Source organism: Aureobasidium subglaciale, assembly GCF_000721755.1.
Source record: "Aureobasidium subglaciale EXF-2481 unplaced genomic scaffold scaffold_0, whole genome shotgun sequence".
Classification (NCBI taxonomy): Eukaryota; Fungi; Ascomycota; class Dothideomycetes; order Dothideales; family Saccotheciaceae; genus Aureobasidium; species Aureobasidium subglaciale.
The window spans coordinates 1,384,529-1,412,498 of record NW_013566995.1 but is presented as its reverse complement, the minus strand read 5'-3'; the positions used below and the strand labels follow the sequence as shown (position 1 = coordinate 1,412,498).

Sequence of the window (27,970 nt, the reverse complement as noted above, 5' to 3'; positions counted from 1 at the left end):
TAGGGGTCGTGGTGTGGTATGTATTGGTATTGGGGATACACAGGCATCTGTTGAGGCCACATGCCACCCATGGGTACCGGTACTGGTCGGTATGGTAGATTGCCTTGTCCGTACAAGAGAGGCTGGGGTGGCATGGCTTGAGATGCTGCGTGGGCTGCTTCAAGGAGGGCTTTTTCCTTCTCTGCTGCCTCGAGCTCCTTGAAAGAGGGATACATTTTGGTCTTGGGGATACCTCCGTCCGCCAGAAAGACCCATTGAGCTTCGGTCAGGACACAACAGAGGCTGCGCTGTGCATGACAGTCGCAGTTACCGGTCAATACATGCCCACAGTTTCTCGGCGGTCTTCCCGGAGTCGGGCGTCGGTATAGAACCTTTCTTGAATGCTTGACCGGATCACATAGTGGTGCTCGGTGACCGGCAATACACGTTGAGCTGGGATACATGTTAGCAATCAACTCCAATGCGACCTGAGACGTAACACTCGATTGGCCAAAGGCGTATGCGTCTGCACATACACTATGCAACAGTGAAGCTGGACGGAAGAATACGACAGGGATATGAGACACGATCACTCACCACGCAAACTTGTATATGTTACCATTTGCCTCATTCTCAATGGATATCAGGTCTTTCTTGCCATCTTTTTTGTCGTCTTTGTTGTCGTCTTGCTTGTCGTCGGACGATGGCTTCGACGGGCCGTTCTTGCCTACTTGATTGTTATTTGAGGCTCTTGAGTTTGTTCCCGACCTGGCAGTGGGTCTAGTAGTGGGTTTTGGTCGCATGTTGAGCTGTTGTGTCGTTGGATGAATATAAAAGCTTGACAAAAGGGGTGGTTGATCGGGGGACATCAAGTAAAGAGAAGGATGATGGAAAGTAAAAAGCCGAGCGGATGAAGTTCTATTTATGATGAGAGATTTACGAAATTGAGTACTCACTGTGCGTTGCTCCTTCTTCGGCCATGCTTGCTCATTGATACACGTGGGAGCGAACCAAAGTTCATGTACGATAGTCGAAAGGGAAAATGTGGTAAGCAACAAACTTGTGGTCACAGATTCACAGCTCTCGACCGATGACTTCTAACGGTAGTCGTTCGAGGGATTTGACCCAAGGTTCAAACCACCAGACTCTGATGTGATGTCTTGGATGTAGCGGTGGTAGGTCGTGTCAAGAGAGTTGGTGAGACTTCCCCAGCGAAGATCTGCTCCACCAAAGAGCGCCAAGTTTCCGTTCAGTGTCCGTGCGGGATCGGAGCTGGTGCCGGCGGGCCAACCCATCAACCAAAGAGATATCATCACTCAGAATTCAAACATCATTGCCCTATCGCAACGCCAAAATGTCGGATTCCGAGGGTGAATTGGGTATCTTTGAGGAACCTGAAGGATTTTACGAGGCCGAAAAACAGCCCAGCTTCGTGGAATACACCCTGCCAAGTGGTTTGAAATTGAACCTGCGTCTGGTCGGGCATAATGCTTTGTGGGTAAGTTCGTCTCTGTCTTGATCATCATCCGTTCATGTTCGTGGTCTGTTGGGGACCCCGGACCATCCCTGGCCAATCATTCCATGTGTCATCTCAACATCAGTATTGGATGTCAGCAACGCAACAAATGACGCATGAAGAAATTTCTCCATTAGCATATGCGCATCCGGAGCTGGGAAGGCTTATAGGTCATCTACCAAATCTCATCGTGTGCTAGAGAGATGCAGTGTGATCAGGCGTTCAGACTGGTGCCAATACCATCTTGAATGTTGCTTCGAAATAGCCGCTGTCATGTTGGATGTATTGAATCATCCCGAGCCTCGACTGATAGCAAATCTAGGGCCATTTCCTTTGGAATGCCGGCCGTACGATCGCTTCGCACTTCGAATCGAACCCTCAACTTGTCAAGGCCAAAACGGTTCTGGAGCTAGGCGCTGGAGCTGGCCTTCCCTCTCTCATCTCGGCACACCTCTCCGCCAAGCAGGTAGTTGTGACAGATTACCCTGATGCCGACCTCATCGACAACCTGTCTCACAACATCGACACTTGTGCTCCATCGTTACCTATTGTCGCAAAAGGATATCTTTGGGGCGCCGATACCTCGACTCTAATCGAAAAGGTGAAGCCGGATGACGGTTTCGATGTGTTAATTTTGGCCGATCTGTTGTTTAACCATTCCGAGCATGGAAAGCTTCTTCAAACAGTCCAGCAGTCTCTGAAGAAGGACGGTACTGCGCTAGTCTTCTTCACACCATACAGACCATGGCTGCTGGAAAAGGATTTGGCTTTCTTCGATCTGGCTAGAGAAAACGGATTCATTGTCGACAAGGTTTTGGAGAAGGTTATGGACAAGGTTATGTTCGAAGAAGATCCTGGTGTAAGTATGCCTCCTCTCAAGGCTATCGGTTGATTCTAAACTCAGTGCCCTAGGATGAGCTGTTACGTAGGACTGTCTTTGGATACGAGATGAGATGGGCATAGGCAGAGTATGGCGGTCCAATCGAGGAGCCACAGAACCTTACACCCGGATCTGCTTCACCCGACATACAAGCAGAAACAAGATTTGCATTGGTTCGTTATATGCATAGGCTGAGTTTGTGGAAATCGTGAGAAGCATTCTGGTGTCAAGCAGTGGACCTAGATCCGTGGCCATCCTACCAGCCACCAGGACCTCCACGACCACCGGGACCACCGGGACCGCCATGGCCTCCACGACCGCCCATTTCCATACCTCCTGGAGGGCCGCCCATACCACCCTGGGGTCCACCCATACCACCTCCCATGCCTCCACCTTGGTGACCGCCATGGTGGCCTTCACGACCACCCATTCCCATACCGCCCTGGGGCCCGCCCATGCCGCCTTGAGGCCCAAATTGCCCACCCTGCTGCTGGGGTCCACCGAAGTTGCCACCAGAATGATGTGCGCCAAACTCCTGACGACCGCCGCCCATTCCCATACCGCCACCTCCATAGCCGCCTTGAGGTTGACCATATCCCTGTTGGCCATAGCCTTGTTGCTGAGGAGGAGGACTTGCCTCTATCAGTAAAGACGAACAAGTAGTTGAGAACACTCAATACACACCCGTGCTGCTGATGGTTCTTGTCACCGTGGTGAAGCACCTTTTCTTCGATTTTGTGAATGAGACCCATATTTGTTGATGTGGTTTGTATTGTTTGCAAAGACTCGTGCTTGTTAGATGTACGATTCTCAGTGACAGCTTCGCTCTATATAACACCCTTCACGTCTTTCTACAATCTGCTCGAGAATCGATTTGCAGCAGACCTACGCAACAAGACAGGCCCATGATGTCAATTATCAGCTTGGCAATTGTTGTGCCCTGATGGATCGTTCTGTCAAGGGAAGAAAGCTGCGCTCGACGCGCGGACTTTGTGTCTGGCTGGAACCCGAGCCCGCCCGAAGCTCACGGCGCGTTCTGCTTTCTGCTCGTGACGTCCTCTCGTACGTAACTCCATCTTCTTGATATGATATATCATGGTCGAGAGGTCATTGAGATGTAGTGCTATGAGTCACTTCTTAGACGGTTAATCTGCTCATTCTCTCGGAGGCATTTCCAGTCCACAGGAGATGTGCATGGCCGGAAAGTGGGGTTTTGTGACGCATCTGGTCTCCAGGCTTGGCAACCTTGGCTTCCGCCGCGTCATGATATGTACTGCGCGCGCCTCGCGTCGTCACACATTGTCCTGAGCACATCTGAGTTTTGGTGCTTCACCCTATTTGAACATCACTCCATCGCTGTCGTGCCGATGTTTCACTCAGAGATGCCTTAGACCAACATATGCTTCTGCCATCGCATCTCTATCACGCTGGATTCGGCAATTGATGATTCATTGATCCGACCACCGCCTTGGCCGCCTTCGAATATATGTTATGCCTCTGGAAGTCAGGTCTACGGTTCGTTCCAACCTCTTTGCTTTTATCTGACGGATAAATACACATTGCTCTTGGTTGTGCGCCTAAGACACACGATCGATGTTGTCCCCGGGCCACATGATTCATATCCTACAAGTGAGCATCACCAATCGATATGGATTCGACCAAAAGCCAAGACAAAGACTCGGATTTGACGCTCGCAAGTATATCCTGGCGCCATCTGGCGGCCATTCCTCTGGTCCCGGGACGACCATGTCCTGGACCACGAGCTGCTGCGTGTCTAAAGTCTCACCAGCCACATACCTACTGGTTCGGCAACCCCTCAAATGTTGAAGTATTCTGGTTCTCTCCAACAGCAGTCTAGTGCGTTCTACACGTGTGGCTTTTCTGGAATTTGAACACGATCGTTAACTATATGACTGGTATTTCGTCTGTGAGATGCCAAGGAGGAGGGAACCTATCATTCCGCCCCGGCCATCTGCACGCATCTATCTCATCGCACCTACTCGGACATCCGAGTTGTCCCCGGTCATCCTTCCACTCGGGTTCAGTCCAAAGCGAATACCTTTTTTGACCTTGTGTGTGATTGTTCGTTAGGGGCGTTCGTAGTACCACTCTCGGTAACGCGTATCTGTAGACTGGATGACATGGCGGAGGACGACAACTAGCTTTTGGACGCCATTGTTCCACCCCATGCTACCAACCATTTGATTGTACAGTTCGATGCTGCTGCCATGTCTGATTGCAAACCCGAAACTCCACAAGTTACCATCCACTACGAAGTAAGGAATTGGCCACTTGCAGCTGTCTTGGGCGATTCTGTTTTCCTCGAGGCACTCGAAATGCTCCGTGAGCCATCCCCTGAGACGACCAATCAAGTCATCCTGAGAACCGTCTCTGACCACAAGTGGGCATATAGGGATTATGTCAGAAGTGGTGCAGCGTGTTGCGTTGGGTCGCCAGTGGCTACCCTTCAAGCAGAGCAAGATGTCGACTTCTCCATCTCTTGTAGCGGAATCCTCCTGCTGTTCAGACACTTTGATACATATGACACGGGTATCCAACCCAGCAAATTGAAGCAAGGTTCTGAGGAACGGGCGAACGCAAGATGGATGCCAGTCGAGACCTATTGCCATGAGCCGCGGAGGTTTCGGTCTACCTTCATCGACCAACGAACCCAAATCAGCCAAGTTTCCCAGGCTCTGTAGTGCATCTTCGATATATGCGTAACTCAAGATGTGTTGGACAGTCTCTAGCATGGTCTTGAACGCTGAAGGTAGGCTGTTCATGTCGAGACTTGAGCATTGAAACTCGTGTGTTTCCTTGCTGACGCAGCAACGCTCCTGTATGGTGGGATCGGGATGGTGTGGGATGAAAACTGGTGATCGATCGGCGGTCGTCGTGGTACTGCGCGGCGTGGCTGTGATTTCACCATCACTCGATCGTCGTTCGGTACTCGGCAGGTGCGGTGTTGTATGGGCAGCTGTCGGAGTGGACGCAGGACTTCTGCCAATCCTCCTGCGGCTTCTAAGACGGTGGCGGGCTTCGTTCACCGGGCTCCCGAAATCGAAAGCTAACACCGTGGAAAGAGCTAAAGGTGTCAAGAAGGCCAATAGTGTCGTTAGAGCTAGATCGTAAGAGATCTTACAGCAAACTGCACTGATCGTTGCGGTGATGAGTAGATAGATCTTCACAGCGGTGATTCGGATGACTGGCATATTGGGAGTCCTTGTCTTGAAAGATGTAGGTAAAGTAGTGTTTGAAGACCAAAGACGTAAGGAGCGAGTATTTGCTACCTTATGTACAGCTGGTGCCTGCAGTATGACCCAAAAACTGGTTCAAAGTTGCTTCGAGCAAGATCTCAAATCATCTCCTTGTGACTCTGCAAGCACGGCTGCGGAGAACACTCCATCGTCACGAAGTATATATAGAACAAGAACTTGTCGATGACAGCCAATATATTCATTACACTCAAAAGAAGACCAAACACAGGCAAGTCCGGTGGATTGACTGGTAGTTCCTCACTCTTCGCTGCCTCCAAATGCAGAAGCGATACTGATGTAATGATATCACTTGTGGCGAAGCCTCACGTTTCGTAGTTGTGTGCTCGACGCCCGGACACACTCAACAGTCTTTCAACAGACTCGAATTGTGCTACGATCCAAACTTACTAGTAACTATCTGTTACATTGTTTGAACGGTCACAAGAATCTGCTGTGCATAGACCGCTTTATAAAGCATAGGGAATTTGGCTGGACGACTACGACCAGCCAGCAACAGACATTCATGTACAGCCTTGAGCATCAATGATTGTGCATTTCACATACTACATGTCAGAATGCTGATCAGATCCCAGACTTCATCCTAATTCCATCCCCGAGCAAGTAGTCAGTCCAATCCGATGGTTTTGAGTGGTGAGATGTCGGTTCTAGCCGCAGATATGCGTAAGTTTCTGCAAAAATCGAAAGATCACCAGCCCAGGAGCGTGACTCACAACGTAAGATTTTCCTTGTGCGACGTCTTTCACCAAGTTGTAACTGTGTCTTTCTATCATTGATCATGTGCGCTCTACTTCTTGACAAGCATATGTTGAAGGTCAGTAGATGTTCAAAGGTACTCGAATCAAAAGTGGCTATAGCTAACACGATGTATCAGACCAGCCGCCTCCTTTTCGCCGCTGTCGTCGTCCTTCGCGAGCATCATGTCGTTACAGTAGCCTTGGGGTCTACCATCTCGGCTGGCAGGAACAAGAAGTACGACTCCGTCGACATCGTCAACTATACACTGATGAACATACGGCGATCGTGCTCGACATACCGTTCGTCATACCCTATCGTCACGGTGATCTAAGCGGACTGGCTGGCCGACTCAACAAGTGTATCGATAGTCACGATGTCATTTACGTCCCCGTTTGACGACAACATCTGGCCTGCAAACATATCATCTCTGCTGGGTCTCTCACTATTGTGACGCAAGCAGATCTCGCCAGTCGAGGGCCGCCCTGAGCATTATCATACTCCCTCGTGCTAGAGAGTCTCTTACTGCTTCGAAGTGCAAGGCAGAGAAAGGTGCGCTGCCCATGGACTCAACCTCGGATATTAGGCTCATCTTAGATTGGTGTCCTTGAAATCTCGCGTATAGGCGAGCTCAACCTTCACAACGATCTACATAGCCTACAAACCATGAAGCGTTGCCATGTCGCCAACGAGACACAACGCGGCATGTTCCCCATCCTGGGGTCAGAAATACAAGCTCCAAGCATAGTGCTTCCCGCACACAAGGGGATAAAGTCATCAGGTCAGTGACTCTTTGAATATGAACTAACCCTAGCCAGTGTCTCCAGATTTGGTAGTCTGACCGGGCTCTCGCCTCGAGACTATGCTCCTTGGAGACACTTGATGTGCTGGAATTGCTGACCTGCCTCTCTGTCCGTTATACTCAGTCACAGACGCACAAGTATACCACGTCAAGCTCAAGTGCTTCACCACCATAAAGCTGCCTTATTGAAGAATAGGTCCAAAGCTGCTTACAAGTAACAGTATCATCCATCTTTCAGAAGTACTTGTGGCATGATCTTCAGTGTCGGGTAAGTAACGACACTTTGCCAAAGAACTCGACCTTGGAGATCAAGCTTACATCTATACGGATCATAAATGGTCTGATTGATCCATTGATCTAGCACTACTACCACGCCATTATAGCTTACAACAACTTACACGGCATCTACGGGCCATTGGTCAAGCTTCATATCCTCTGCTAGTATACACCACATACAGCAGTTGTTGGCGACTTGTGTTGATCATCAGCTGTTTTTTCCAATCAGCATCTACAGGAAACAGATCAGAATGAGTCGTAAAGGTACTCTGAATAAGAAGATGTTGACGTGTGACTGTGACAGCAAGTATAGAGAGGAGCACCAGGTCAGTGAATCTTTGTGCTCTCTGGCGATCTCGAGACAGGCGGCTGGGGTTGTCGCAGTACGGCAAGGTCATCGTGGCTTTCGTCCTTTTGTGGGAGACATGACAGAGTTATTGACCTAGGTGCTTTGCTATGGTGTCTGGGCACTCATTTGCACAGCTCCCGCTAGATGGCCAGTCGACGTTTGCCGGAACCCTACGCAGTGGACTCCATTTTGCTGTGACATGGTGGAGGAGTGTGAACTTGATGCTTTTCGACCAGGGAGGTTGTATATATTAACCGGTGCCAGCCCTAGGCTTATTCTGGTTCAGATTCGAGGTATGCGCATGCTTGTTACTTGTATGTAAATCATTGCTTTTAAAAGTATACTCTTGTGGAGATTTGTACTTGTGAAAGTAATTGCGTCAGGAAGTGCGTGGTAACGACTCCGCTGCACGAGATATTGTAATCCGATGAGCAGAAGCTACTAGCCTGTCAGAGGTCATTTGACAGCATCGTACACGCCATGCTCCTTGCTGTCAATCAAGCAAGACACGCGAATGGACGGACAGAAATGCTGGGAATGTAAGGTTAATTAGGAGAAATGTATAGCTAGCATGCTCATCTCATATATTCATGATGCGACGTTCAAAACTCAGATCTTGCTCTCCTTGCCGTTCAACTCGCAAAAGGCCTTGAAAGTGACCAGCGGCTCGTCTCCAGAGCTCTCAAGGACGCATTCGGCAGTCGCACCAACAAAGAAGACGTATCCCTCCTTCAACTCCTCCTCTCTGGGGCCGACGCTGATCTTGCCAGAGCCCTTTGTGCAGATGATGATGCTTGGGCCGTCGATGGACTCGAAAGTGGCTTTGGCACCAGACTGGTTGAGGTCGGTCTTGACGACGCTGAACTCCTCGATCGGGGGGTCGTAGAGAGTGGCGGTCGAGCTGGAGCTGTACGCAGTGGTGTTGAGTTTGACGAAGTGGTAGTCGGTAGGCGACATCTTTTGCTCGCTGATGGGAGCGTAGGAATAGGTGAGCATGTCGGTAAGGGTGTCGACGTCCTTGAACTTGGGGGTGAAGCCGGCGCGGACGACGTTGTCAGAAGAGGCCATGCATTCGATGATGTCTGGATGATGTTAGCAGATGTTTGATATCATCATAAATGACAGAGTCTCACCTCCAGAGAGATAGGCGTGGATGTCGTCGGCCTTGAGGAACATGGCCTCGCCAACCTCGAGCTTGACGTAGTTGAGGAAGAAGGTGACAAACAGACCAATGTCGTCGGGGAACTGGCCTTGGAGTCTGAGCATCAAGTCGGAGAGTTCCTTGCCGCTGTTTGAAGGGCCACCGTTTCCGGCAAACTTGTCACCCTCGTCCTTTGCTTGTTGGATCAGATCTTTTGCGTGTTTCTCAATGTCTTCGGGCTTGCTCTTCATCAAGCCGCGGAAGGCAGCTTGCAGGGCCTTCTTGTTCTCCGAAGCCTTGGACTCGTCGTCCGATGTCTCCTGACCCTTGACAGTCTCCTGGAACTTCTTTGCCTCGTCCTCTCCCACCAGACTCTTGAAGCTGGGGACGTTGTCGAGGAAGTGCGAAATCTCGGCGAGGGGACGGAAGCCGCAGAGACCATCGAAGGGAGTAATGGCGAGAGCCATCTCGGGCTTGTGGTTGTCATCCGGGTAGTTCTTGGAGTCCTTCTCGTGCAACTTGGCAGCGAGCTTCTTGTTGGGGTGGGCCTGGATGGACAAGGCCTTGTTGACAGAGAGCACCTTGAACAGGAAGGGCAGCTTCTTCTGGTACTTTTCCGAAATCTCGCTCGACATCAAGGCTTCATTGTCTTGGACGAGGTCGAGCAGGGTGCGCTGGGTTTGCAGGTCCTTGGAGGGGTTGCTGGGGTGGGTGCCCATCCATAGTTCGGCGTAGGGCTTCTCCTCCTCGATGCTAAAGTCGGATGGAGTGGCAGAGGCGAAACGAGCGGCAGCAGAGTCCTTGCCGACCTTTCCTACACACGTCCATCAGTATTCTGCATCTTTCGGCATGATTGTTGCAAGAGTGACGTACCCCACTCGTAGCTGTTGCAGCCTGCAAATCGTCATGTCAGTCGAGCTTCATGTCCGTCTGCCTAGGCACCCTCTTACCGCACTGCAGGCGAATCAATGGGACTTGCATCTTGGGAGTCTTCTGATGGTAATGCGACAAAGGAGACAACTGCCTAAGGGCTCAAAAAAATAAAGGGGTGATGCTTCGTCGCGTCACAGCTGACCACCTGCAGGAAGCGGAAGCTCCAAGCGGGGCAACTGTTCATGGCCAATCCCCTCGGCCTCAGCTCACCACCTCACCTCGCCTTCAATCTCGACTAATTTCTCTTCTTGCACATTGACACTGCGGCGCACCTGAGCCATGATAGTAGTCGAACGGTGCTTCGTTTTGCAATGTCGCCAGCATCTGCACTTCGCTATACAGGCTCATGGGACCTCATATCCATTAAGCCTATCAAAACCATCTCAATCGCACGACACAGTAGAACAGTAGGTTTCAATTTGCTCAATTAGTCGCACTTTCGTCTCGAAACTACCTGTATGCTCTTGGTGCAGTATAAGTAGTTGTTTCGGCATCTGCTTCCTTCTCTTCTTCTCTCGGAATATAGAGCGCTCCTCCTGAATCCTACCATGCTCTCAAAATTTCTGCTCGCGGTAGCTCTAGTGGCCTTGTTTGGCAACTCCGTGACCGCAATACCTCTTACCTCACCTGCGGCTATCCAGGATCTCCCAAACGAAAATAGAGAGTATGCCGTCTCGGCCGATCAAACGAGCGCATCAACTGTTCGTGACGACACAAAGATACTGGATCTCAGCAATTTCCATGCTCAGGTCGATTTGGCAAAGCAAGATCCAGAGATACAGGATCCGGAAAACCAAGACCCGGAAGAAGAGGATCCTCCTCCGCACCATAACAGATCTTGGTGCAAGAAGCACCCCAACCACCCATACTGCGACTCACAGTTCTGTCGTGATCATCCTGGCTCTTGCAAAGTCGATGTTGAGTTCAGCGTTCGAGCGGAGCACAATGGTCCGTGGACCCCAGATCCCACAGATCTAGGTCCAGACTATAAGGTATCAGATACTGTCGGTTGCCAGCACAACATTCAGGTAGCTGATCACATGGACCCGCTTCCGTCGCAACAGCTTCACTCTCGCACCGGTCAAGCCGCCGCTGATCCACCAGTCGACAACCATGAGATAATACAGAACGCTACGGTGGTCGAAAGATGGGCCGTCTGTCTCGACGCCGCAATTCAATACGACATGATCCCACGACCAGGCTACTGCTCCGATGACTGCTTCACTCATCCCGAGAAGTCCGAGTGTGCATGTCCAAAGTCTCCGATCCCAATTCCATCAGACCTCCTCGATAAACTCAGAAGGCATCCCCCCAACAAGGATCCTCCGCCCACTGACAAGAAAGATTCTCCACCCACTGCCAAATCTGATCTGGACGAACATGCAACCACTCCTGCAGAATAGTAGGAGATGCTTGCCAAGATCAAGACTTCTACTCGATCGCCGGTTGTTCCGAAAAACTATATTGATGGTTCCTGTGGTTGAAGCATAACTCCGCCTGACATGGTAGTGTGGAAACAAGCGTTGAACTTCTTTGGGGGCGAGGGATGAAGTGTATGTCAGAGGGAGAGGAAGAGAGAAGCAAGAGGGTGGTGGACACTACTTAAAGTCCTTTTAGCAAGTCATCGCTCTCGAAGGAATGCGAGTGGAGACCAGAAACAAGACTCCGATCTCATGGTTGAAAGGACTGTCATTTGTAGTCTATAGTCTTGCTACGATGGACAGTATATAGCCTCCCTGTATGCGAAAACCCGTCATGTTTGAAGCTGTATTGAGACACGTTACTTTTTTTTTTACCTTGCAGCACTATCATTGAGATACTTCGTGGCATTGACTCTCTGCGCTAGGTCCATCAATACGAGATAGAACTATGCCTTTTTACAGCTCGTGGTTCCCTGCTTGGACCTGTCAAGAAGAGAGTGGTCATCATAGTATCCTGCACTGGGGGAGGTGGTATAGAAGAAATGATCTTAATTTCGAGGATGTTTCCAGCTTTGTTGACTATACCATCTCATGGATTCGTTACGTCTAGTGACAGGTTAAGGAGTTGAATGTATGACTATAGCTATAGCTGTTTTGAGATCTATAGAAAGCCGACATACGGAGATCGACTCTGTCATGGTCTCTGCAGGAGGAGTATCATGAGATAAAGTTGGTAGAAGCTTGTATACCTGCCTGTGTCCTTGCTGCTTCTTTAAAGGAGGTGGATTTCGTGAGGAGACGTTTCCCGATGGCAAACGACCTTCCACTCAGAAGGGGGTGTCTTTCACAATTCCATCTTCCGTTAGAGAAATTCAGCTAAGACACATATGGAACGGAGTATGGTCTGCCGACCGACCTACCATCACCCTCGGACCACAGTCCCCCGACACCTCACGCCCTCGCATCGCGCACTACACTTGTAACCCCCTCGCTCCCTGCTCCAAGCAGCTGATGTCCGACCTACGTGCCTAGCCCAGCAAAGTCCATTCGCCGCAGAGTCATGTCCAGCTTCTAGAAACCGCCCTCGCACCTCGTCCCGAGCGCGAAAAAAAAAACCTTCTCATTCTCCTCCACATCCCACCGTGATCTCTCTTCTCCACATTTTCGCCGCTCGTGTGACTTTCCCGTGGCAATTCTCTGCCGTTGTGGACGGAGCTTTTTCACCTGTTCTTTTCACATGATTGTTTGGCCAAGAGCTGTGATTTGTGCAGACAACGGCTTTTGGGACAAGACGAAAAGGTTTCGGAGGTCGGGCTGGAGACGCTCGTTCTCGGCAGTGGAAAGAGGGGGGTGTTGTCGGTCCGAGTGTAAGTGTCGGTAACCGCGGTGGCCGTATGTGGTGGCGGAGATGTGAGAAGGGAACCACGAGAGGGTAGGAGTTTCGTCGGTTGGGAGGAGATACAGTGGAGGTGGTGATGATATGGTATATAACTATGGTCGTAGGCATAACGTGGCGTCTCGCGCGATCAACTTATCTCGAGCATGATATACGGGATGTGGAGGAACAGTTCGTCTACAGATTGAAGCAGTCGACGAGAAGCACAGCGACGATTGTGGCCTGCTCGGAGCCTCGGGAGATTCCAGAGCAGTTCAATGGCTCTGAGGTTGCAGTCCTCTCCCAACTAATTGTAGAGAGCTCGTGGTGACTAGTATGCCAGAGCATCAAAAAAAGTCTCGGGCCGACAAATTTCCTGCTGTCTCGATCCTGTTGTTTACTTCTGTTCATACTCTCGGAGCACACTCCACATCTCATCGCACCTTGCCATCCGCGATCCGTCAATCTACAAACCCGGGGCGAAGTTTAGAGCAAAGCGGCCATGCGAAATAGGAAGCCGCCTGCCTTGGCCTGCGTAACCAGATACCAATGACGACAATGTACTCTCGTAGCCGTGAGATGCCGCTGCAACATCTACTCCAGGTGCATGTAAACTCTGTTTTGCTGCATCGAAGAGGCATCGAAGGATCTATCTTTGTATCGAGATGACGGAGGCGTTTGTTCCTTTGCAAAAGGGGTTGGGGATATTTGATCGTTGGGATGTAAAGACTTTTCTTACTATGCACGAATATTTGACCGAGCACGCCGAAAGGAAATGCTGTCCAACGACCGTGGCATTTTCGTTTTTGTTGTGATTTGGACACTTGGTGGTTTGTTTGTTGCCGAGCGCAGCATGTGATTCTGCGGCAATAGGCAGCTGTGATATCGGCTGTGTCTTTCTCTCGCACATCTCTCGGAGGGCATGGATCTTCGAGATAGGGTGAATACAAAAATTCTCTGACGGAGTTTTGCACGAGAAAGAAACGGGATGTGAATTTCCCCCAGTCACCCCACAGTCGGGATCTTGCCCTTGTCCACTAGCCGAGTGGAGACGAAGCATATTCGAATCCTCCTCCTCGCCTGTCGGAGACCAATCTCTGAGATACGGCCTGAAGGAGCATGCTCGTGTCCAATTAAGCATATAGACTGGAGAACAACGTCGTCTTGTTGAAGTGTATGGTCGTAATCAACCAACAGGTCTTGTCGATGTGCGGCAAGGAGAGCAGAGTGTGTGTGCAATAAGTATGATATGGTTTGCCATACATCGTACAGACATGTGGTGTGTGTGTGTGTGTGTCTTGGACGATCAACTGACAATACTCTCGACTTGTAACGTCTGCTCGTACTCCGCATCGAGAAACTGCGTATTGACCGCCGAGAGAAGCCCTTATTATGCGAGTCTTGCTTGAGCAAACTACAGAAACTAAACGGCCATATGCCCGGAATAGCTAGCTGCCTTTGTTGTGACCAGGATGAAGTGGATAAGATGTGGGCGAAGAAATCAATGGCAGCCTTGAGTCTTTGATCAATGCGATCGCCAAAGCCTTTTACTGGCGACTGGCAAAACTTCTGTCAAACTAGATTCTAGGCCGTTGTCCACGAGTCGGCCTGGCTTGTGGTTAGGTTTATGCTTCTGCTTCGTGACAGAGCTGGGCCTGACACCCCTTACTGATGGGCAGGCCGATCGTCTAGTCATGTTTCTTGTTTGTCCATGTCTTCGCCGCCAGGATCAACTCACATGCATGACGGCGTCTGTCACAGACTGTTGTGTTTGGAGTTGAAGAGTTTGGAGAAGCGCCGACCACTCGGTCTTCTCTGCGGCTGGAACTGGCTTGCTACGCAATGCCGAGCAATTACCCCGAGTCGGAAGAGCACCAAGCGCGCGCCTTCCCCGGCCTTTCTCGGTCGGACGCAATTTCTCCCCCTCGGCAGAAATCCGTTTCTGTAGATAGCGCGAGGCCATCGCCTCATGGCAGGGCCAATTGTCGGGCCGGCAGTAAGAGTGCGGGTTGCTGCGGGTTCATGTCATCGCTGGAGGTTGTATGTGGGGGATGAGGCGATCCACCATGGTTTGCAGGGCCGAGCAAGATCTGACGAGTCCTGTAGGTATTTCTTCCCTCTGCTTCCCTCTGTCCTTTTTTCCTCCATTCAAGCAGCTGTCTCCGTAACCACCGCCATCTACCACAATCAGCACACCATCGGGAGGCTTAGCACATCAGCCTTTTTGCTTTTACACCCGTCAATCCCCAGATTCCCCACGCACTCGCCGATCTGACAACGATTCGCGTGCGCATATCACGCGGATTTCGCCCGTCCTTCCATCCGCCCTCTGCCAATCACTTCGCCTTTAGCCGGCCTTTGCATCAGCCCTCTGAGCGCTAGATCTTCCCTCGGCTTATTTTCCTCGCACACACACGACTCGTTATTCCCAAGTCGGCCGAGAACAGAGTGGTCCCTGACAGCCGACCCTCACTTGACTCGTTTCGATCCCACACACCCTCTCTTCAGTCGTCATCGCCGACTCTTTGCTGCTCATAAAGTCCAGCCCTCCCCCTGGCTCTCTTCTCCACATTCCTCCACAAACCTTCTCCAACTTATCAGTCGTCTTGCATCTCCCCTCGAAACAATGGACTCTCAATCAAGTCAACACTTCTATGCCCAGCAAAGACCTGCCTACCCTCAAGCATCATACAACCAATCCAACTTTACAAGTTCAGCCAGCCTTTCATCTCTGGCTTCTATCAACACTAGCCCTGATCAGACCAACATGAGCTCTCGTCAATCACCTACCTTGGTCTCTGCCGCGCCTGTGTCGTCGCCTTCAAGCCAATCTCAGTTCTCATTACCGCCTTCGATGAACCAAGAGAACAACTACTACCAGCAAATGCCTCAGTTCTCTCAACAACAACAACACCGCGGTAGCTTCAGCGAAGAGCAAAGACCTAGCGGTCTCAACGACACATCACCTTTCCTCCAAGATTTCAGCCTACTTGCCGAGGCTGCAAAGCGTGCACAGATGGCTTGCATGATGAGAGACTTTGACGACCTTGACATGTAATGCGAGTGTTTTCGCTTCAAGCAAATTCAAGGCATGCATGATCAGTGCGTTATGGGTTTATGACTGGACGAGAAATGGTTCCGGAGCGTTTTATGATGGGACTTGATTTTAGTATGGCGTTGGTTGGCTCACGAACGATGATGCCAGGATACCAGGATACCGGTATGGGATTTTTCCAGAGATTCCCCAAGTTTTCTTGTACAACAATAGTTTAGGTCCTACAAGGGCAAGACCTCGCAAAGGGCACAATAGAAGATTCCCGCAAACATCTGATGTCTTTTTCAATTTTTGGATTTTGATGTCGATTCCCCAGTGTCGAATGAATGGTCATGTTTACTAGAGCGCCGATTGAGTTACCTGGGGGCGGCAGCCTAGACCTCCATACCGTATTCTTAGCGACAGTCGTCATTGTATTGAGATGATGATACGAGAGGCACAGGCGGCGACTATGACGAACTACGCCCAATATGTGACAGAAGTAAAACAGGCCAAAGGCGAGATTGCCACCGCAACTCCAGGAACATGACAGTGAGAGAGGACTCAGAGGAGAGCGCGAGGTGCACAGGCTCCTCCTGTTTGGACGTTGGTCGCCGTTGTTTCATGAGGGGCTGGGTGCAGGAGAACTGGCCATTGTGTTTCGATCGATCACCTCCTCGTACAAGAGCGAGCGTAACACTCTACATGGATGAACAAGCAGCAAACGAGAGGCTGTAAAGACAATATATCTGGTGTGGTCGAGTTGAATGTTTTGGTGTCTGGTTACGGGAAATTTGAACGTGGCGTTCGCGGACGATCTCCTGGGCTGTGCCTGGGAAACCTGACGTTGGCCAACCACCAGTCGTCGCTGCATCCGTCGCTCCAGTCAAAGCGCACAATCACGAACCTTGACTGCCTGTTCAACCCATTTTTCCACCTCTACACCCTCGTCGTCGCGCCTTCCCAGACGACATCAATATTCCGTCGCGTGCTTTCTTTTGTGAACCGACCGTCGTCGCTCCTGCCTAATACCCACCGCTTGCCCTTTGCACGTGTCGTCGAGTCGAAGCGCCATCTCACTCTTTCGTCGTCAAGGCCGCTCCTCGCTATACAAACATTACGCCAGCATCTTAATAATTCCTTGCGCATCAATTGCGCCACCGCCCAAACATGGCTTACAACAACACCAATAACAACAACCAATATGCGGGCTACGGCGGAAACCCTTACGGCGAGGGAGACAACCCTTACGGTAACGAGGGTTACGGCCAAGCAAACCCTTACGGACAGTCGTACAGCGATGTATGTCTTGTTGAACGTGTCGCATGGCTCGATATACTAACTCTTTATAGCAACAGCCGCTCCAGCCTCCAGCACCCACTCGTCAGGGTGAGTCCAACTTCTCGGCCGTGACTCAGGACTCGCAGTATAGCAACACTGGAGTCCCTGGCGCCCACGCTACCGGATCGCAACCCCCGATGCAACAGGCCGCTCCTACTGTTCTCAGCAACCAGGACTTCCTCTCGCGCGTTGAGGCAGCAAAGGCCGACATCCGTCAATTGACCCAATACATCTCCGAGATTGCCGCCGCTCACCAGCGCACTCTCAACAGTCCCGACGCTTCCTCCAACCAGGCCCTGGAGTCCATCATCACCCAGACACAGGTTCTCAACACTTCAATCAAGGACCAAATCAAGTTCCTTGAGACCGACGCTGCCAGAAGTGGACGCAACAACAACATTAAGAACAGCCAGGTCGGCCAGCTCAAGACGAGCTTCAAGAAGCAGCTCGAGGAGTACCGCAACGAGGAGGCCAGTTACGAGCGCCGATACCGTGAGCAAATCGCCCGTCAATACCGCATTGTCAACCCCGAGGCTACCGATGCCGAGGTTCAGGAAGCCTCCAACGCCGATTGGGGCAACGAGGGTGTCTTCCAAACTGCAGTACGTCCTTTAATATCACCTTTTCAAGCCATGTATACTGACTATGTCTCTAGCTCAAGAGCAACCGCTCGGCAACTGCCAGCACCGTCCTCGGCGCTGTGCGTGCTCGTCACAATGATATCCAACAGATTGAGCGTACTTTGATCGAGCTAAACAAGCTCTTCGAGGATCTTGCCGAGGCTGTCGTCATTCAGGAACCCATGATTCAGCAAGCCGAGCAACACACCGAGAACGTTAAGAAGGACACCGAGGCCGGTAATGTGCAGCTTGACAAGGGTATTACCCACGCCCGCCGTGCTCGCCGCCTGAAATGGTGGTGCCTGCTTATCGTTGTCATCATTCTCATCATTGTTGGTTTGGCTGTCGGTCTTACTCTTGGTCTACGAAACAACAACAAATAGACGATTGTTTGTGTTTGGTTTTCCATACCCGTCCTTGGATTCTGTCGATCTTCCTTAATTTGCAACACAATCTTTCGGATGATCTCACCTCTCCCGCACGTCGATAATGGAGCGCTCCTGCATACACATCACTGAAGTGACAGCGCTTGAGTGGTGGTATCAGATGTCATCCCTCTACTCCGGCGTCTGAACAATGAGCGAGCACAAGCAAGAGGAGGACAGACAGCCCCCCCCCCCCCCCCCCGACGTCTTCTGCTTCCCCTTCCCCTTCTTCATCTTCTTCTTCCTCTTCTTCTCCACGAAAGCCAACGTTTCCAGTCTCTTGTGTCGTTTCTCTTCACTATACTTAATAAAAACGAAAGGAATAAAACACAAATGGGCTCAAACAAAGCTGGTCTTTTCTTCATAGCAAATCCGATTTTTCTGTCTTGTCTCTTACTATGTATATTTGTATTATCCCTCTTTTTTTCTCTAGCGAAATCCCAATCAATGCAAAATATTTTAATTCCAGTACTCTCAAACCTCATCATAAGGACTAGAACTCGGTAGTTGGAGAAGATAGCTCAAGCAGCTCAAACAGATATAAACGTCAACTTTTGTCAACGGCGCATTTGACAGGATGTTGATAGAGATACGAGGATAGTACCACCATCAAGCACATTGATCTGGGAGCCGAAAAACGCATCGGAAACCAAATTAGCTTATCATCACAGATCTCTTTGACACATTGAATAAAAACTTGAGCATAATTGGTATCAAAGATGCAACCACGACCATGATTTATAATTGATACATGAATTCGTATGGAGCTGAAAAGCTATGAAGCACCAGTAGAGTGGAGAGGACCGAGGGCTGATTTGATTACTTTGTTGTTTAACTAGCAGAAGCGGGAAAGGACAGGACTCCATACGGAAAGTGCAGTGGCTCGATATTTCTCTACTTTATGAAGACGGGGTCACGTCCTGTATCGATGGACCTGGCTCAATGGCTCGATGGTCCGACATATCTCAGCGAGAGAGGCTAGATGCGAGACAATGCCATTCTTCTCTTCAAGTCCCGTCCACTGCCTGTGGTAGGATACCTCATTCCTTTCACGCAGATCTCCTGCCACACCTTTTCCGAACAGGACAAGTGCGAGCAAACGGACAAGCCAAGGCACAAAAGTGTGTTAGGGATTGCCTACCCTCGGAAACACGCACAACACTGCGACTTTCCGTCTTGTCCGCAACACACGTTTTCTCATGACAAAACTTGGAAGCTAAGATCCTTTCTCCCCTTCCTTCTCACCCTCCTCCAGCTGCGTCTCTTTCTCCTCTGCCTCATCTTCGGCAACACACTCGTCACAAGGCTTAGAGATAACCTCCAACCTCTCACAACACTGGAATTTTTGAACATGCCTCCCCCTATTACACAGTTCCTCGATCCTCTCATGACATTTTACCGTCGAGTGGTCACCAACATGATGGCAAACACTCGGACACTCATGACCGCACCTCAGCACAACACCACAAGGTTCTCGACATCCACCGTTTGGACACTTCTCCTCGAAATTTGCCGGTGCGGTCAACAACGCAGTATTTCTGGGGTGGTTCTCGCATCGGACAGGAAGGCCTTTGTGCAAGTGTCCGCCTTCTTCAAGTAGAGTGAAGAATTTCGTCCAGGTCTCCTTGGCAGAGGAAGTGGCTTTGAAGGTTGAAGAGCTGCCGATGAGGACGAGGGTGTTTCTTGCGCGGGAGAGGAGGACGTTGAGACGTTCAGGGCTGGATAGGAAGCCAATGTCGCCTGAGGTGTTACTACGAGTGAGAGAGGCAACTACTATATCGCTTTCTTGACCCTGGTAGTTGTCTATTGTGGAGATCTTGATCTTTGGTCTTCCTATAGATCTGGATGTAGCAGTCGAGGTCTCGTTCGTGACTGTGCTTACATCGATTGTAGTAGGAGTATCAGTGAAGTCGTTATCGAGCTTGCTCAAAGATGCCAAAGCAACCTTCGCTGTAGTGAGGCTGGATGCTGACTGAGCAGATGCACCATCAATTACACTCTTGCCAACACCAGTCTGGAGCTCTGAAGCATCTTCAATCAAGCCATTTCTTTCCATATTTGCAACGTCGATATTCCCCAACACGGTCTCAACCTCTTTTCCAAACACTTCATGCAACTTCTTCAGTTGTCCGAGGTAGGGTGTCAAGACAACAATACTATCAGCATCGTAGTTCTGCTGTAATAGATACTTGACAGTCTGGAAGGTCATCTCAGCCTCGAAAGTGTTTCGCTTCGATGCCTTAAAATTGACTGTCCCTGCGTCTTCGGATACCGCATCTTCAGGCTCGTTATGGTCGACAAATATGACATTGCCAATCAAGCCACGAACGTCAGGTCGATTTGCGGTCTTGGGCGCGTCGATGAGATCAGGATACGTAAGCTGCCTGATCAGCTCTGAAATTTCAGGCCTCATACGATGTTGTTGAGCAAGAACCTCATGCGGATACCCTTTCAGCACAAGACGCTCGAACATGGAGCGGTTGAGATCATAGCCATCGCCCTTTTCAACACTCAAGTTATAGTTGACAAAAGGGCGAAGTTGCTTGTGGTCGCCTATCATGATGAGTTGTTTGGCTGTTGGATTCAAGGCTGTGACGATGTGGCTTTCAAGGACCTGGCCGGCTTCCTCGACGATGATAATGCCGGGGGCTTCATTCAGGACCTGTGGATATTTTGCTGCGCCAGAAGTTGTGCAGGCGATGATTCTCTTGCTACGAATGATTTGTTCGGTCGTCTGGCCATTTGCATTGCGAGCTTGAGTGAGGAGGTCGTCATGATGTTGTGCTGTTTCCATAAAGGCGTTGAGTCCATTCTGGTTGATTTTGGACCACCACTTACTGGACAGCTCTTTCCTCTGTTGGAGCGAGAGGTTCCATATATCTGCATACTTTGCTTTTTCGGGAAAGACGCCAGGATCTTCGCCGGCTAGCCATCGTCGAAGTAAGTAGTGTTTGTCGACCATTTGACCGCTCTCTACAATACGGGTGCTGCCATCGACCTCGAGGCTGATCTCGAAAGCTTGACTCCATCTCGGGTCAAGTTTTATAGCAATAGCATCTAGCAATGCTCGGAGACTGTCAAGAGATGTGAGATTGCGATATAGATCGTCCAGACGTTCAGCTTCATTGAACGCCTGGCGCTCGATATCTTTGACAAACGACGTGGTGTCCCGTCCACGCTGGACGGTACTATCGACTCTCAGCGAGGAGAGCAGTAACGGGTGATTGACAGGATCTGTCCTCTCTTGCCCACCCAACCTGACAATACTAGAGTCGGGAACGCCAACTTTCCGGATATCCTGGATGAACTGATCCAAAGCTTGATTGGTATGGCAAACAATCAGAATGTCCTCTTTTGCATAGTCGTGAAAGATCTTCGCTGCCAGTGCTCCGATAAATGACTTTCCAGTACCAGGGGGCCCTTGTATAAGACTGAATGCCTGCCTCAAACTTGCAAGTAACGAGTTCGCCTGCGAGGCGTCCAGTTTGACGGGAGTCAATATCTTCATGACCACTTGCAAATTGGCCTCCGGCTTCTCCTGTAGGTGCCTCACGATCTTCGAAATGCCAGCATTTCCCAGAAACTGTGAACTCTTGACCTTCTTGTCAGTGTCCCAGAAGAGCAGCTCATTCTCAAAAGGTACCTCAGTGGTGTGTTGAAGTCGACCAAGAACCGGTTCATAAGCATAGCCAGCTGTATTGAGCAGAGCAAGCTCAAGCTTCGAAGCATTCATCAAAGCTAGCATGATTGGCGAAACCAATTCAGCATTGGGGATCTGGACACAAATGACTGACTTGGCAAGTAATGCCTCGTCGCGGAGGATCTTAACAACAGCCACCGGTTTTCCATCCGCGATGACACATCCAAGACCGCCGTCAGGCATGAAGTCAATGTCATGTTTGATAAAAGCCTTTCGTTGCTCTGGATCGAGATCTCTGAGCTCAGAAAGAGGTTCTGAACATTCAAGCTTCAGCGACCAAGGATGTTGTCCGTGTTTTCTTCCTGTATCCCGACAAGAGATTCCAGTCAACTTGACCTGGAAAGTCGTTGTGGAGCGACCGCTTTCGGACTTTTTTCCAAGCGCGAGTCGTATCTGTTCTCGTATCTCTTCTAGCCAGTCCTGTCTGTATAGTCGGAAGAGATGTTGCAAGTACATGTAAAGTCTTTTGGCGGCATCTTTCTCCTCGAACACGTCTTTTGCGTGCCAAAGACGAGATGTGTAATCAGACGCCACTTCCTCAGTGGTTGGGAAGATGCGGATCTCCCTGAAGTTCTGAAAGTCGTTGTCATGTCTTGGCTGAAAGCCATCTCTGGTTGTCTGAGATTTTGCTACCTGATGCAAGGCACAGACTCTTTGGATCCGTTCTCCAAGATGCCGGGTGTTGTTTGATGTGGATTCTGCCAGTACAGTCTGTACCAAAGGATCTCTAGCGATCATCATGTCAAAAGGTCGAACGATGCGTGTGTTCGTAAGCAACTGCAGTAACACCCATGCAAAGCATTGCCTTGACTTCTCACCAACAAGCTCATACTTGACATGAGAAGGATATGTTTTCCAGAACGTCGATCCCGGTGGCCCAACTATAGCTTGCAAAGTGCGTTGTAGATAGGATCCACAGCTCGCCGACTCCAGAGCCGGATACTGCAGCCACGATAACACAGGCTGAAGACCATTGTCAAACCACTCCGGCGAGTCGTCGATATCAAAGGCATCATGAAGACATCTGAGGCCATTCCGACTAGCCAGTATCTCCTCGACAACAACTATCGGGCTGTCCCTCTGCTTCAGCGTCGTTGATAGGAAAGCTTCAGCATCTCTAACGGAAGAGATTTTGAATTTGCCAGTCAAAGCACGTTTGAACAACGAAGTCTTATTGCCATCCTTGCGATTACTGCGATCCGAGAAGAGGCGAATGAGCACTCGGACCAATGTCGTGCTAGGCGAGATCCGCGGTCGATACATGATATGACTATCAAGCCATTCAGATCACGTGGAAAGTCTTGGAATGGTGTGTTTTTCAGTCGCGACGAGCGTGCTCTGGATGAGTCGTATGCAATTTCGAAGTGAAGTCAAATATGCAGTTTTGCGGCACAGCTGTCGTGGGCTTCATTGTGTCACAGACCAAACCCAGACGCGACAAACGGTATCTGTGTCCAAGGTCGGGAACATATGTTGCGCTATCAATTATGTAGCGAGGAAGTCTTTTTCGCAAAATGTTAATATCCAAGGGGTTGGTAAACGCGTCATTGACTGGTATGGATTCGTAGCATCATCGACGCTTCCTAATTGGGCAGGCTACAATCAACGAACAGCCTTCTGTCGCGATTCTTATATGCCAGAGGTACGTATCAAGTGGGTAGTATATGCTTTTATCTTCTACGTATCTATTTTAGTATTGGTCGATGAAAATACTTCGACTGACAAAGCTCAGGTCCGCAGCTTGGTTTGCACACCAAACTTGTCAGAGGATTTATTTACTTGATTGAATTTATTGCTAGAGCAGCAGGAACCACTATGTCCTACTGAACATTGCACAGTGACAGTGTCAGCTTAAAGAGAGTAGGCCAATGTCTTAGAAGACTTATGTAGTTGTCATTAGCACTAAGAAGAAGTGATGTCGAGACAAGACCAGGGTTTCACCCACACCAACGCCGACAGGAGTGTCATTTCTAACGTATATCAACTGCACAGTAGACGAATTGCACGACAACTCGTTACCAGACTTTTGGTCTACTTCTGCGGCTTGGTGCAGTTAGCGCAATAACAGGTAAAGAAATGGAATAATTAAGGGGGACGAGGAACAGAGCTCTTCTTGATGCTGCAAGCATCCGGATCTCGGTTCTAAGGTGTCGATCAACATACAGCGATTTGAAAACTGAGGGATGGCCGCCACACAAGTTTGGTCCTTCCGACAAGCGGCGCAAAACGTACACCTGAAATGACAGTGATTTGGGACCTGAGAACCTTGTACGCGATCGCATCCTTGCTTAATCTGGAGTCTCTAGATTGCCCACTTTTGGTCCACAGTAGAACGAGAAATTATCTTGTATGAAGGAGGTCATAACGGCGTTTCTATATTGACATGAGAAGATGCTACTTTATACACGAATTGCTCAGTATCCAAAAGCCTCTGTGTAAAGCCAGATACCTTGAGCACCAGTGCCCTTGTGAACCGCTCGTTCGTCACTAAGCGAGACGACGCTTGTTCGCACATCGTTGACCAAGCCATGAGGCCCACACACAACCACAGCGCTCTCGCCGTAAGCCTGCTCCACGGTCTTGCGAATCACATTCCTGCAAGCTGGTCGACCTGAAAAGACCGAGATTGCAGGGTGGAGAAGTGGCTGTTTTGGTTTGGGCTTCTCGTTCAGGTTGCTCGATGTCGAGCTGTCTGTTCGTGACGGGCCTGCTCCACAATTGCAATTGCATGCGGGTCTAATGGCTTCGTCGTCGTCTTCGTCTTCGATGGTGGCGGTACAACAACACGTGCCATTGGGTCCGCAAGATTGTTTTGAAGTAGGCTCAGTTTTCTCCGACAGTGAGTAACGGTCGAGCTCCTGCACCTCGATCTTCTCGTCTTTGGCGACATACTTTTTCTCAGTGCTATAATCGTTGTAGACCTCGTCGTCGGCAGAGCTGAGAATTTCCGTCACCGAGCCATGTCTAGCTGAAGTTGATGTAGAGTATGCCTTCCATGCGCCGAGTAAGGTCCTCTGCTCCGTCGTAAAAGCGTCGTCACACGTGATGTAAGTGCTAATATCGACACTGATATCATGGCCTTGATTTTGTAGCTGGGTAACATCGTCCATGACCTGGCTGAGTTGAGTAGAGAACCAGCTTAATTGAGGTCCAGACTTGACAATCCAAACATATCTCACGTGTCTGGTTGCTGGCCTCTCACGTTGACTCGTGCTCTGACCACTCATTACTTTCCATGAATAAACGATATCGCGTAGCAAAGGCATAGTAAACGTTGCGCCAGAACTGCCAGCAAGCAGCACGACACTGTCGAATTGTTGCAAGGGGCGGATGCGGCCATAGGGGCCTTCGATAGCCACGCTCGTCAGGTCATGTCCTGTGAGGTCGCCGGTCGTCTGAGGTAGAGTCATGCCCAGCCTCTCGGCATGTCGGTAGAATTTTTGGGTTCCGCCTTTCTGAGATTGAATCAAGAATTCCATCTTGCCATCGCTGGGAAGTGAGGAGATAGTGAAAGGATGTGCTTGCATGGGAGCTAGTGAGTGAGCAGACAGAAAGACGTGCTGACCAGGACGCCAGGAAATGGGAGGATTGTTGATGGTGACTCGAGTGGTGTTGTTGGGTAAAGCAGTGAGCTCAGCTTTGAGGGCCCATAGCTTGCCCATCGTGCCATCCTTCCGCTGGGCAGGGTGCAGAATGGACAAATTGTTGTAGAGGTAGTAGAAGGCTCGCACGACACGGTCGAAGAAGAACAAGCCAACACAGATCCACACCCAGTGCTTGACCTCGGCTGGGATATGCAAATATACGAAGCCAATGAACACGGCGAAAGAGACAACGTGCTGGACGACGAAAAACTCATAGCTCCAGCCTCGGATAGGCGTCATTGAGCTGATGGTAATCCAGACCAAGATAGCCCAAGCGATGACACCATGCTTGGTGATAGGATCAGTCCGAACTTTTGTGCCGATGTAGTCGTATGGAGCCCAGTCTGCAAACCAGTAGCCCATATGGATTGTAGCAGTAAGAAGAAAGCATCGTGATGCCCAGCGGTGCAGCCAGTTGATGCGCTCGTACGACGAACCGATGAGGGCTCCGATGATGTTGCGCTTGCCTGCCAGGAGGAAGAGCAGAGGTAGTTGGCAAAGAGTAACGAAGCCAGTTCTGTATCCAATATTCTCAAAGGACCATCGATCGTTCACGTCCAGTTTGTAGAAACACATGACTAGAAGCACGACTATGTTTGCACCAATGATAGCGGCCCTTCCGAGAGTGGGTGAGGGTAGCCTTAGAGACTTTACGGCGAAGACTGGTAACGATGCATTGGCGAGTTCGCGAACGAGAGCGGTGCATGTGGCCATGGCGAGGAAAGGGAAAGCCTTCGGTCTAGCGGGAGTCATGCTCGTGGATCGTAGCCTGGCGTGGTGTAAGTACGGAATGAAACAGAAGATATGCGACAGATGCGACTACCTTTGGCGACGCAGAAACCAGCTGTATAGATTGACGAGAGTGAAAGCAGCGATGGTAGCGCCCACGACAGCCCAGTACATCCTTTCAAAGGTGAACAGGCTAGGGATGCCATTGCCCATGGACATGTTGCCCATTGACATATCCATACCGCCCATAGACATGTCCATGATTAGGCGATCGAGTGTGTAGAGATCGAGGTCGGATTCAGGCGAGGAGCGTTCTGCTATCTGCAAGGCAGCATGCGGCGTTCGGAGTCGTCAGATCAGGATCAGAACCAGGTATTGGCGTATCGTGGGATAATGCGAAGGAAGGCACGACGCATGGCGAGAACGCTTCAAGGCATGGCGGATAAGATGGCACCGCAAACTACCTCAAGGTGGTGGAGTTCATTGTCACTGCATCTCGTCTCCGTTGTAGATCCCCGGCTGTGGCTGTTTGAACTCCGAAAGCTATTACACGAAACTAAACCCTTTCCGGTTCTAATTAACTCAAAGACTCTCAAGACTCCGACTTCCAGACCATCGTCAATCACTAACGCGTGGCATCAATCCAACATGTTTGCGAACACCGAATTATTTGGATCACTCTTTCGCAGACGATAACTTCTCAACTGACACTGACATTTACACCTTCGCACTCACCCACCGCTCGTATCTTGCATCAGTTGTGCATCGCCTGCAAGTTACGCAGACCCGCTACTTGGCCACTAAGGTTCATCTGGCCATCGTCCGCATCTGTCGACCTTGACCCATTACCTGTAACTTTGGCCATCTCTATAGGCAGCCTCGTTGTGCGACCTTTCTCTCTCCTCTTTTTCCAACGCCCCCCACCTGCCAATATGGATATGTCGCATATGTCTTCATCCACCATGGCAATGTCAAGTGCGACTTCGGCCGCCTCGACAGGAATGTCTGGCATGTCTGGCATGGGCTCCATGTCTATGGTCTTCACCACCGCACACAACACCCCCCTCTACTCAAAAGCATGGACCCCTACGTCTACCGGCGCATACGCTGGAACCTGCATTTTCCTCATTGTTTTGGCCATTCTCTCTCGTCTGTTGCAAGCTTGGAGGCACACGCTTGAACAGCGTTTCCATGACAAGGCCATGAAGCGTCGCTATGTCATTGTCAGAGGGGAGCAGGAGGGTGACCAGTTCCCGGACGAGTCGGAAGCAACCAAGGAGAAAGCTGAACAACAAGCCATCTTGACATCTCGGGGTATTGATGAGAAGGTCCGCGTTATCACTGCCAAGTCAAGGAGCAAGGAGTCCACCCCTTGGAGAATCAGCACCGATCTGCCGAGAGCATGTGTATACACTGTCCAAGCCGGCCTCGGATACCTGCTGTAAGTCTGCCGAATCAATCAAGTCCGAAAACACCACTGACAATTATTCTAGCATGCTGGCAGTCATGACGCTGAATGTAGGGTATTTCCTCTCCGTTCTCGCAGGTCTGTTTGTTGGTGAATTGGCCATTGGAAGATATGCTTCACCAGTGGAGGACCATCACTAGCGAGAACATGCGCTGATCACTGAACAAAAAGTCGATAAAATATTCTCTCTCCATCATGTGTATACGATCAAAATCACAATTGCTTAACCCTTGAATAGTGCCTGTCTAGCCGTAAGCACTTGTGGCATATTGGCCGGGCATGAGACTCGGTGGGGATGCTGTGGTAGCTTGTGGCCTATTGATGCCT

General features: G+C 50.2%; 11 protein-coding genes across 11 annotated transcripts; 5 read left to right on the top strand and 6 right to left on the bottom strand.

Moving 5' to 3' along the window:
* Nucleotides 1-1,333: 1,333 nt before the first annotated feature.
* Nucleotides 1,334-2,458, top strand: AUEXF2481DRAFT_551 (uncharacterized protein; the record flags this gene model as incomplete). The annotated part of the gene is made up of 3 exons (XM_013493601.1): nucleotides 1,334-1,477; nucleotides 1,818-2,354; nucleotides 2,408-2,458. 3 exons carry the CDS (start codon nucleotides 1,334-1,336, stop codon nucleotides 2,456-2,458), a joined length of 732 nt encoding a protein of 243 aa, XP_013349055.1.
* On the bottom strand, nucleotides 2,401-3,274 carry AUEXF2481DRAFT_149781 (uncharacterized protein). The gene is made up of 2 exons (XM_013493697.1): nucleotides 3,060-3,274; nucleotides 2,401-3,007 (listed from the first exon to the last, which is right to left on the bottom strand). The coding sequence occupies exon 2, from the start codon at nucleotides 2,982-2,984 to the stop codon at nucleotides 2,496-2,498; it is 489 nt and encodes a 162-aa protein (XP_013349151.1). The 5' UTR covers nucleotides 2,985-3,007; nucleotides 3,060-3,274; the 3' UTR covers nucleotides 2,401-2,495.
* Nucleotides 3,275-4,462: 1,188 nt separating this feature from the next.
* On the bottom strand, nucleotides 4,463-5,587 carry AUEXF2481DRAFT_549 (uncharacterized protein; the record flags this gene model as incomplete). The annotated part of the gene is made up of 1 exon (XM_013493599.1): nucleotides 4,463-5,587. The coding sequence occupies one exon, from the start codon at nucleotides 5,585-5,587 to the stop codon at nucleotides 4,463-4,465; it is 1,125 nt and encodes a 374-aa protein (XP_013349053.1).
* Nucleotides 5,588-8,421: 2,834 nt separating this feature from the next.
* AUEXF2481DRAFT_548 (uncharacterized protein) lies at nucleotides 8,422-9,934 on the bottom strand (the record flags this gene model as incomplete). The annotated part of the gene is made up of 4 exons (XM_013493598.1): nucleotides 8,422-8,894; nucleotides 8,946-9,767; nucleotides 9,827-9,847; nucleotides 9,904-9,934. 4 exons carry the CDS (start codon nucleotides 9,932-9,934, stop codon nucleotides 8,422-8,424), a joined length of 1,347 nt encoding a protein of 448 aa, XP_013349052.1.
* A 182-nt stretch (nucleotides 9,935-10,116) lies between these two features.
* Nucleotides 10,117-11,654, top strand: AUEXF2481DRAFT_34863 (uncharacterized protein). The gene has a single exon (XM_013493695.1). It carries the CDS (start codon nucleotides 10,435-10,437, stop codon nucleotides 11,287-11,289), a length of 855 nt encoding a protein of 284 aa, XP_013349149.1. The 5' UTR covers nucleotides 10,117-10,434; the 3' UTR covers nucleotides 11,290-11,654.
* Nucleotides 11,655-13,263: 1,609 nt separating this feature from the next.
* AUEXF2481DRAFT_149332 (uncharacterized protein) lies at nucleotides 13,264-14,015 on the bottom strand. The gene has a single exon (XM_013493694.1). It carries the CDS (start codon nucleotides 13,821-13,823, stop codon nucleotides 13,332-13,334), a length of 492 nt encoding a protein of 163 aa, XP_013349148.1. The 5' UTR covers nucleotides 13,824-14,015; the 3' UTR covers nucleotides 13,264-13,331.
* A 1,293-nt stretch (nucleotides 14,016-15,308) lies between these two features.
* Nucleotides 15,309-15,740, top strand: AUEXF2481DRAFT_24937 (uncharacterized protein; the record flags this gene model as incomplete). Its single annotated transcript, XM_013493693.1, has 1 exon — nucleotides 15,309-15,740. The coding sequence occupies one exon, from the start codon at nucleotides 15,309-15,311 to the stop codon at nucleotides 15,738-15,740; it is 432 nt and encodes a 143-aa protein (XP_013349147.1).
* Nucleotides 15,741-16,738: 998 nt separating this feature from the next.
* AUEXF2481DRAFT_149423 (uncharacterized protein) lies at nucleotides 16,739-18,196 on the top strand. Its single transcript, XM_013493691.1, has 3 exons — nucleotides 16,739-17,018; nucleotides 17,075-17,659; nucleotides 17,713-18,196. The coding sequence occupies exons 1-3, from the start codon at nucleotides 16,887-16,889 to the stop codon at nucleotides 18,058-18,060; spliced, it is 1,065 nt and encodes a 354-aa protein (XP_013349145.1). The 5' UTR covers nucleotides 16,739-16,886; the 3' UTR covers nucleotides 18,061-18,196.
* Nucleotides 18,197-18,904: 708 nt separating this feature from the next.
* Nucleotides 18,905-23,279, bottom strand: AUEXF2481DRAFT_34859 (uncharacterized protein). Its single transcript, XM_013493689.1, has one exon. It carries the CDS (start codon nucleotides 23,063-23,065, stop codon nucleotides 19,319-19,321), a length of 3,747 nt encoding a protein of 1,248 aa, XP_013349143.1. The 5' UTR covers nucleotides 23,066-23,279; the 3' UTR covers nucleotides 18,905-19,318.
* A 937-nt stretch (nucleotides 23,280-24,216) lies between these two features.
* Nucleotides 24,217-26,436, bottom strand: AUEXF2481DRAFT_543 (uncharacterized protein; the record flags this gene model as incomplete). Its single annotated transcript, XM_013493593.1, has 2 exons — nucleotides 24,217-26,215; nucleotides 26,270-26,436. The coding sequence occupies 2 exons, from the start codon at nucleotides 26,434-26,436 to the stop codon at nucleotides 24,217-24,219; spliced, it is 2,166 nt and encodes a 721-aa protein (XP_013349047.1).
* A 701-nt stretch (nucleotides 26,437-27,137) lies between these two features.
* AUEXF2481DRAFT_24933 (uncharacterized protein) lies at nucleotides 27,138-27,783 on the top strand (the record flags this gene model as incomplete). Its single annotated transcript, XM_013493687.1, has 2 exons — nucleotides 27,138-27,616; nucleotides 27,669-27,783. The coding sequence occupies 2 exons, from the start codon at nucleotides 27,138-27,140 to the stop codon at nucleotides 27,781-27,783; spliced, it is 594 nt and encodes a 197-aa protein (XP_013349141.1).
* Between the last annotated feature and the right edge of the window lie 187 nt (nucleotides 27,784-27,970).

Bases quoted from the DNA above. Each gene is read 5' to 3' on its own strand.
- AUEXF2481DRAFT_34859 (XM_013493689.1), bottom strand. From the start codon at position 23,065: ATGTATCGACCGCGGATCTCGCCTAGCACGACATTGGTCCGAGTGCTC.
- AUEXF2481DRAFT_149332 (XM_013493694.1), bottom strand. From the start codon at position 13,823: ATGCTTAATTGGACACGAGCATGCTCCTTCAGGCCGTATCTCAGAGAT.
- AUEXF2481DRAFT_149423 (XM_013493691.1), top strand. From the start codon at position 16,887: ATGGCTTACAACAACACCAATAACAACAACCAATATGCGGGCTACGGC. The intron at 17,019-17,074 runs GTATGTCTTGTT...TTATAGCAACAG, and splicing joins ACGGACAGTCGTACAGCGAT to CCGCTCCAGCCTCCAGCACC. The intron at 17,660-17,712 runs GTACGTCCTTTA...CTATGTCTCTAG, and splicing joins AGGGTGTCTTCCAAACTGCA to CTCAAGAGCAACCGCTCGGC.
- AUEXF2481DRAFT_34863 (XM_013493695.1), top strand. From the start codon at position 10,435: ATGCTCTCAAAATTTCTGCTCGCGGTAGCTCTAGTGGCCTTGTTTGGC.
- AUEXF2481DRAFT_149781 (XM_013493697.1), bottom strand. From the start codon at position 2,984: ATGGCCAACAGGGATATGGTCAACCTCAAGGCGGCTATGGAGGTGGCG.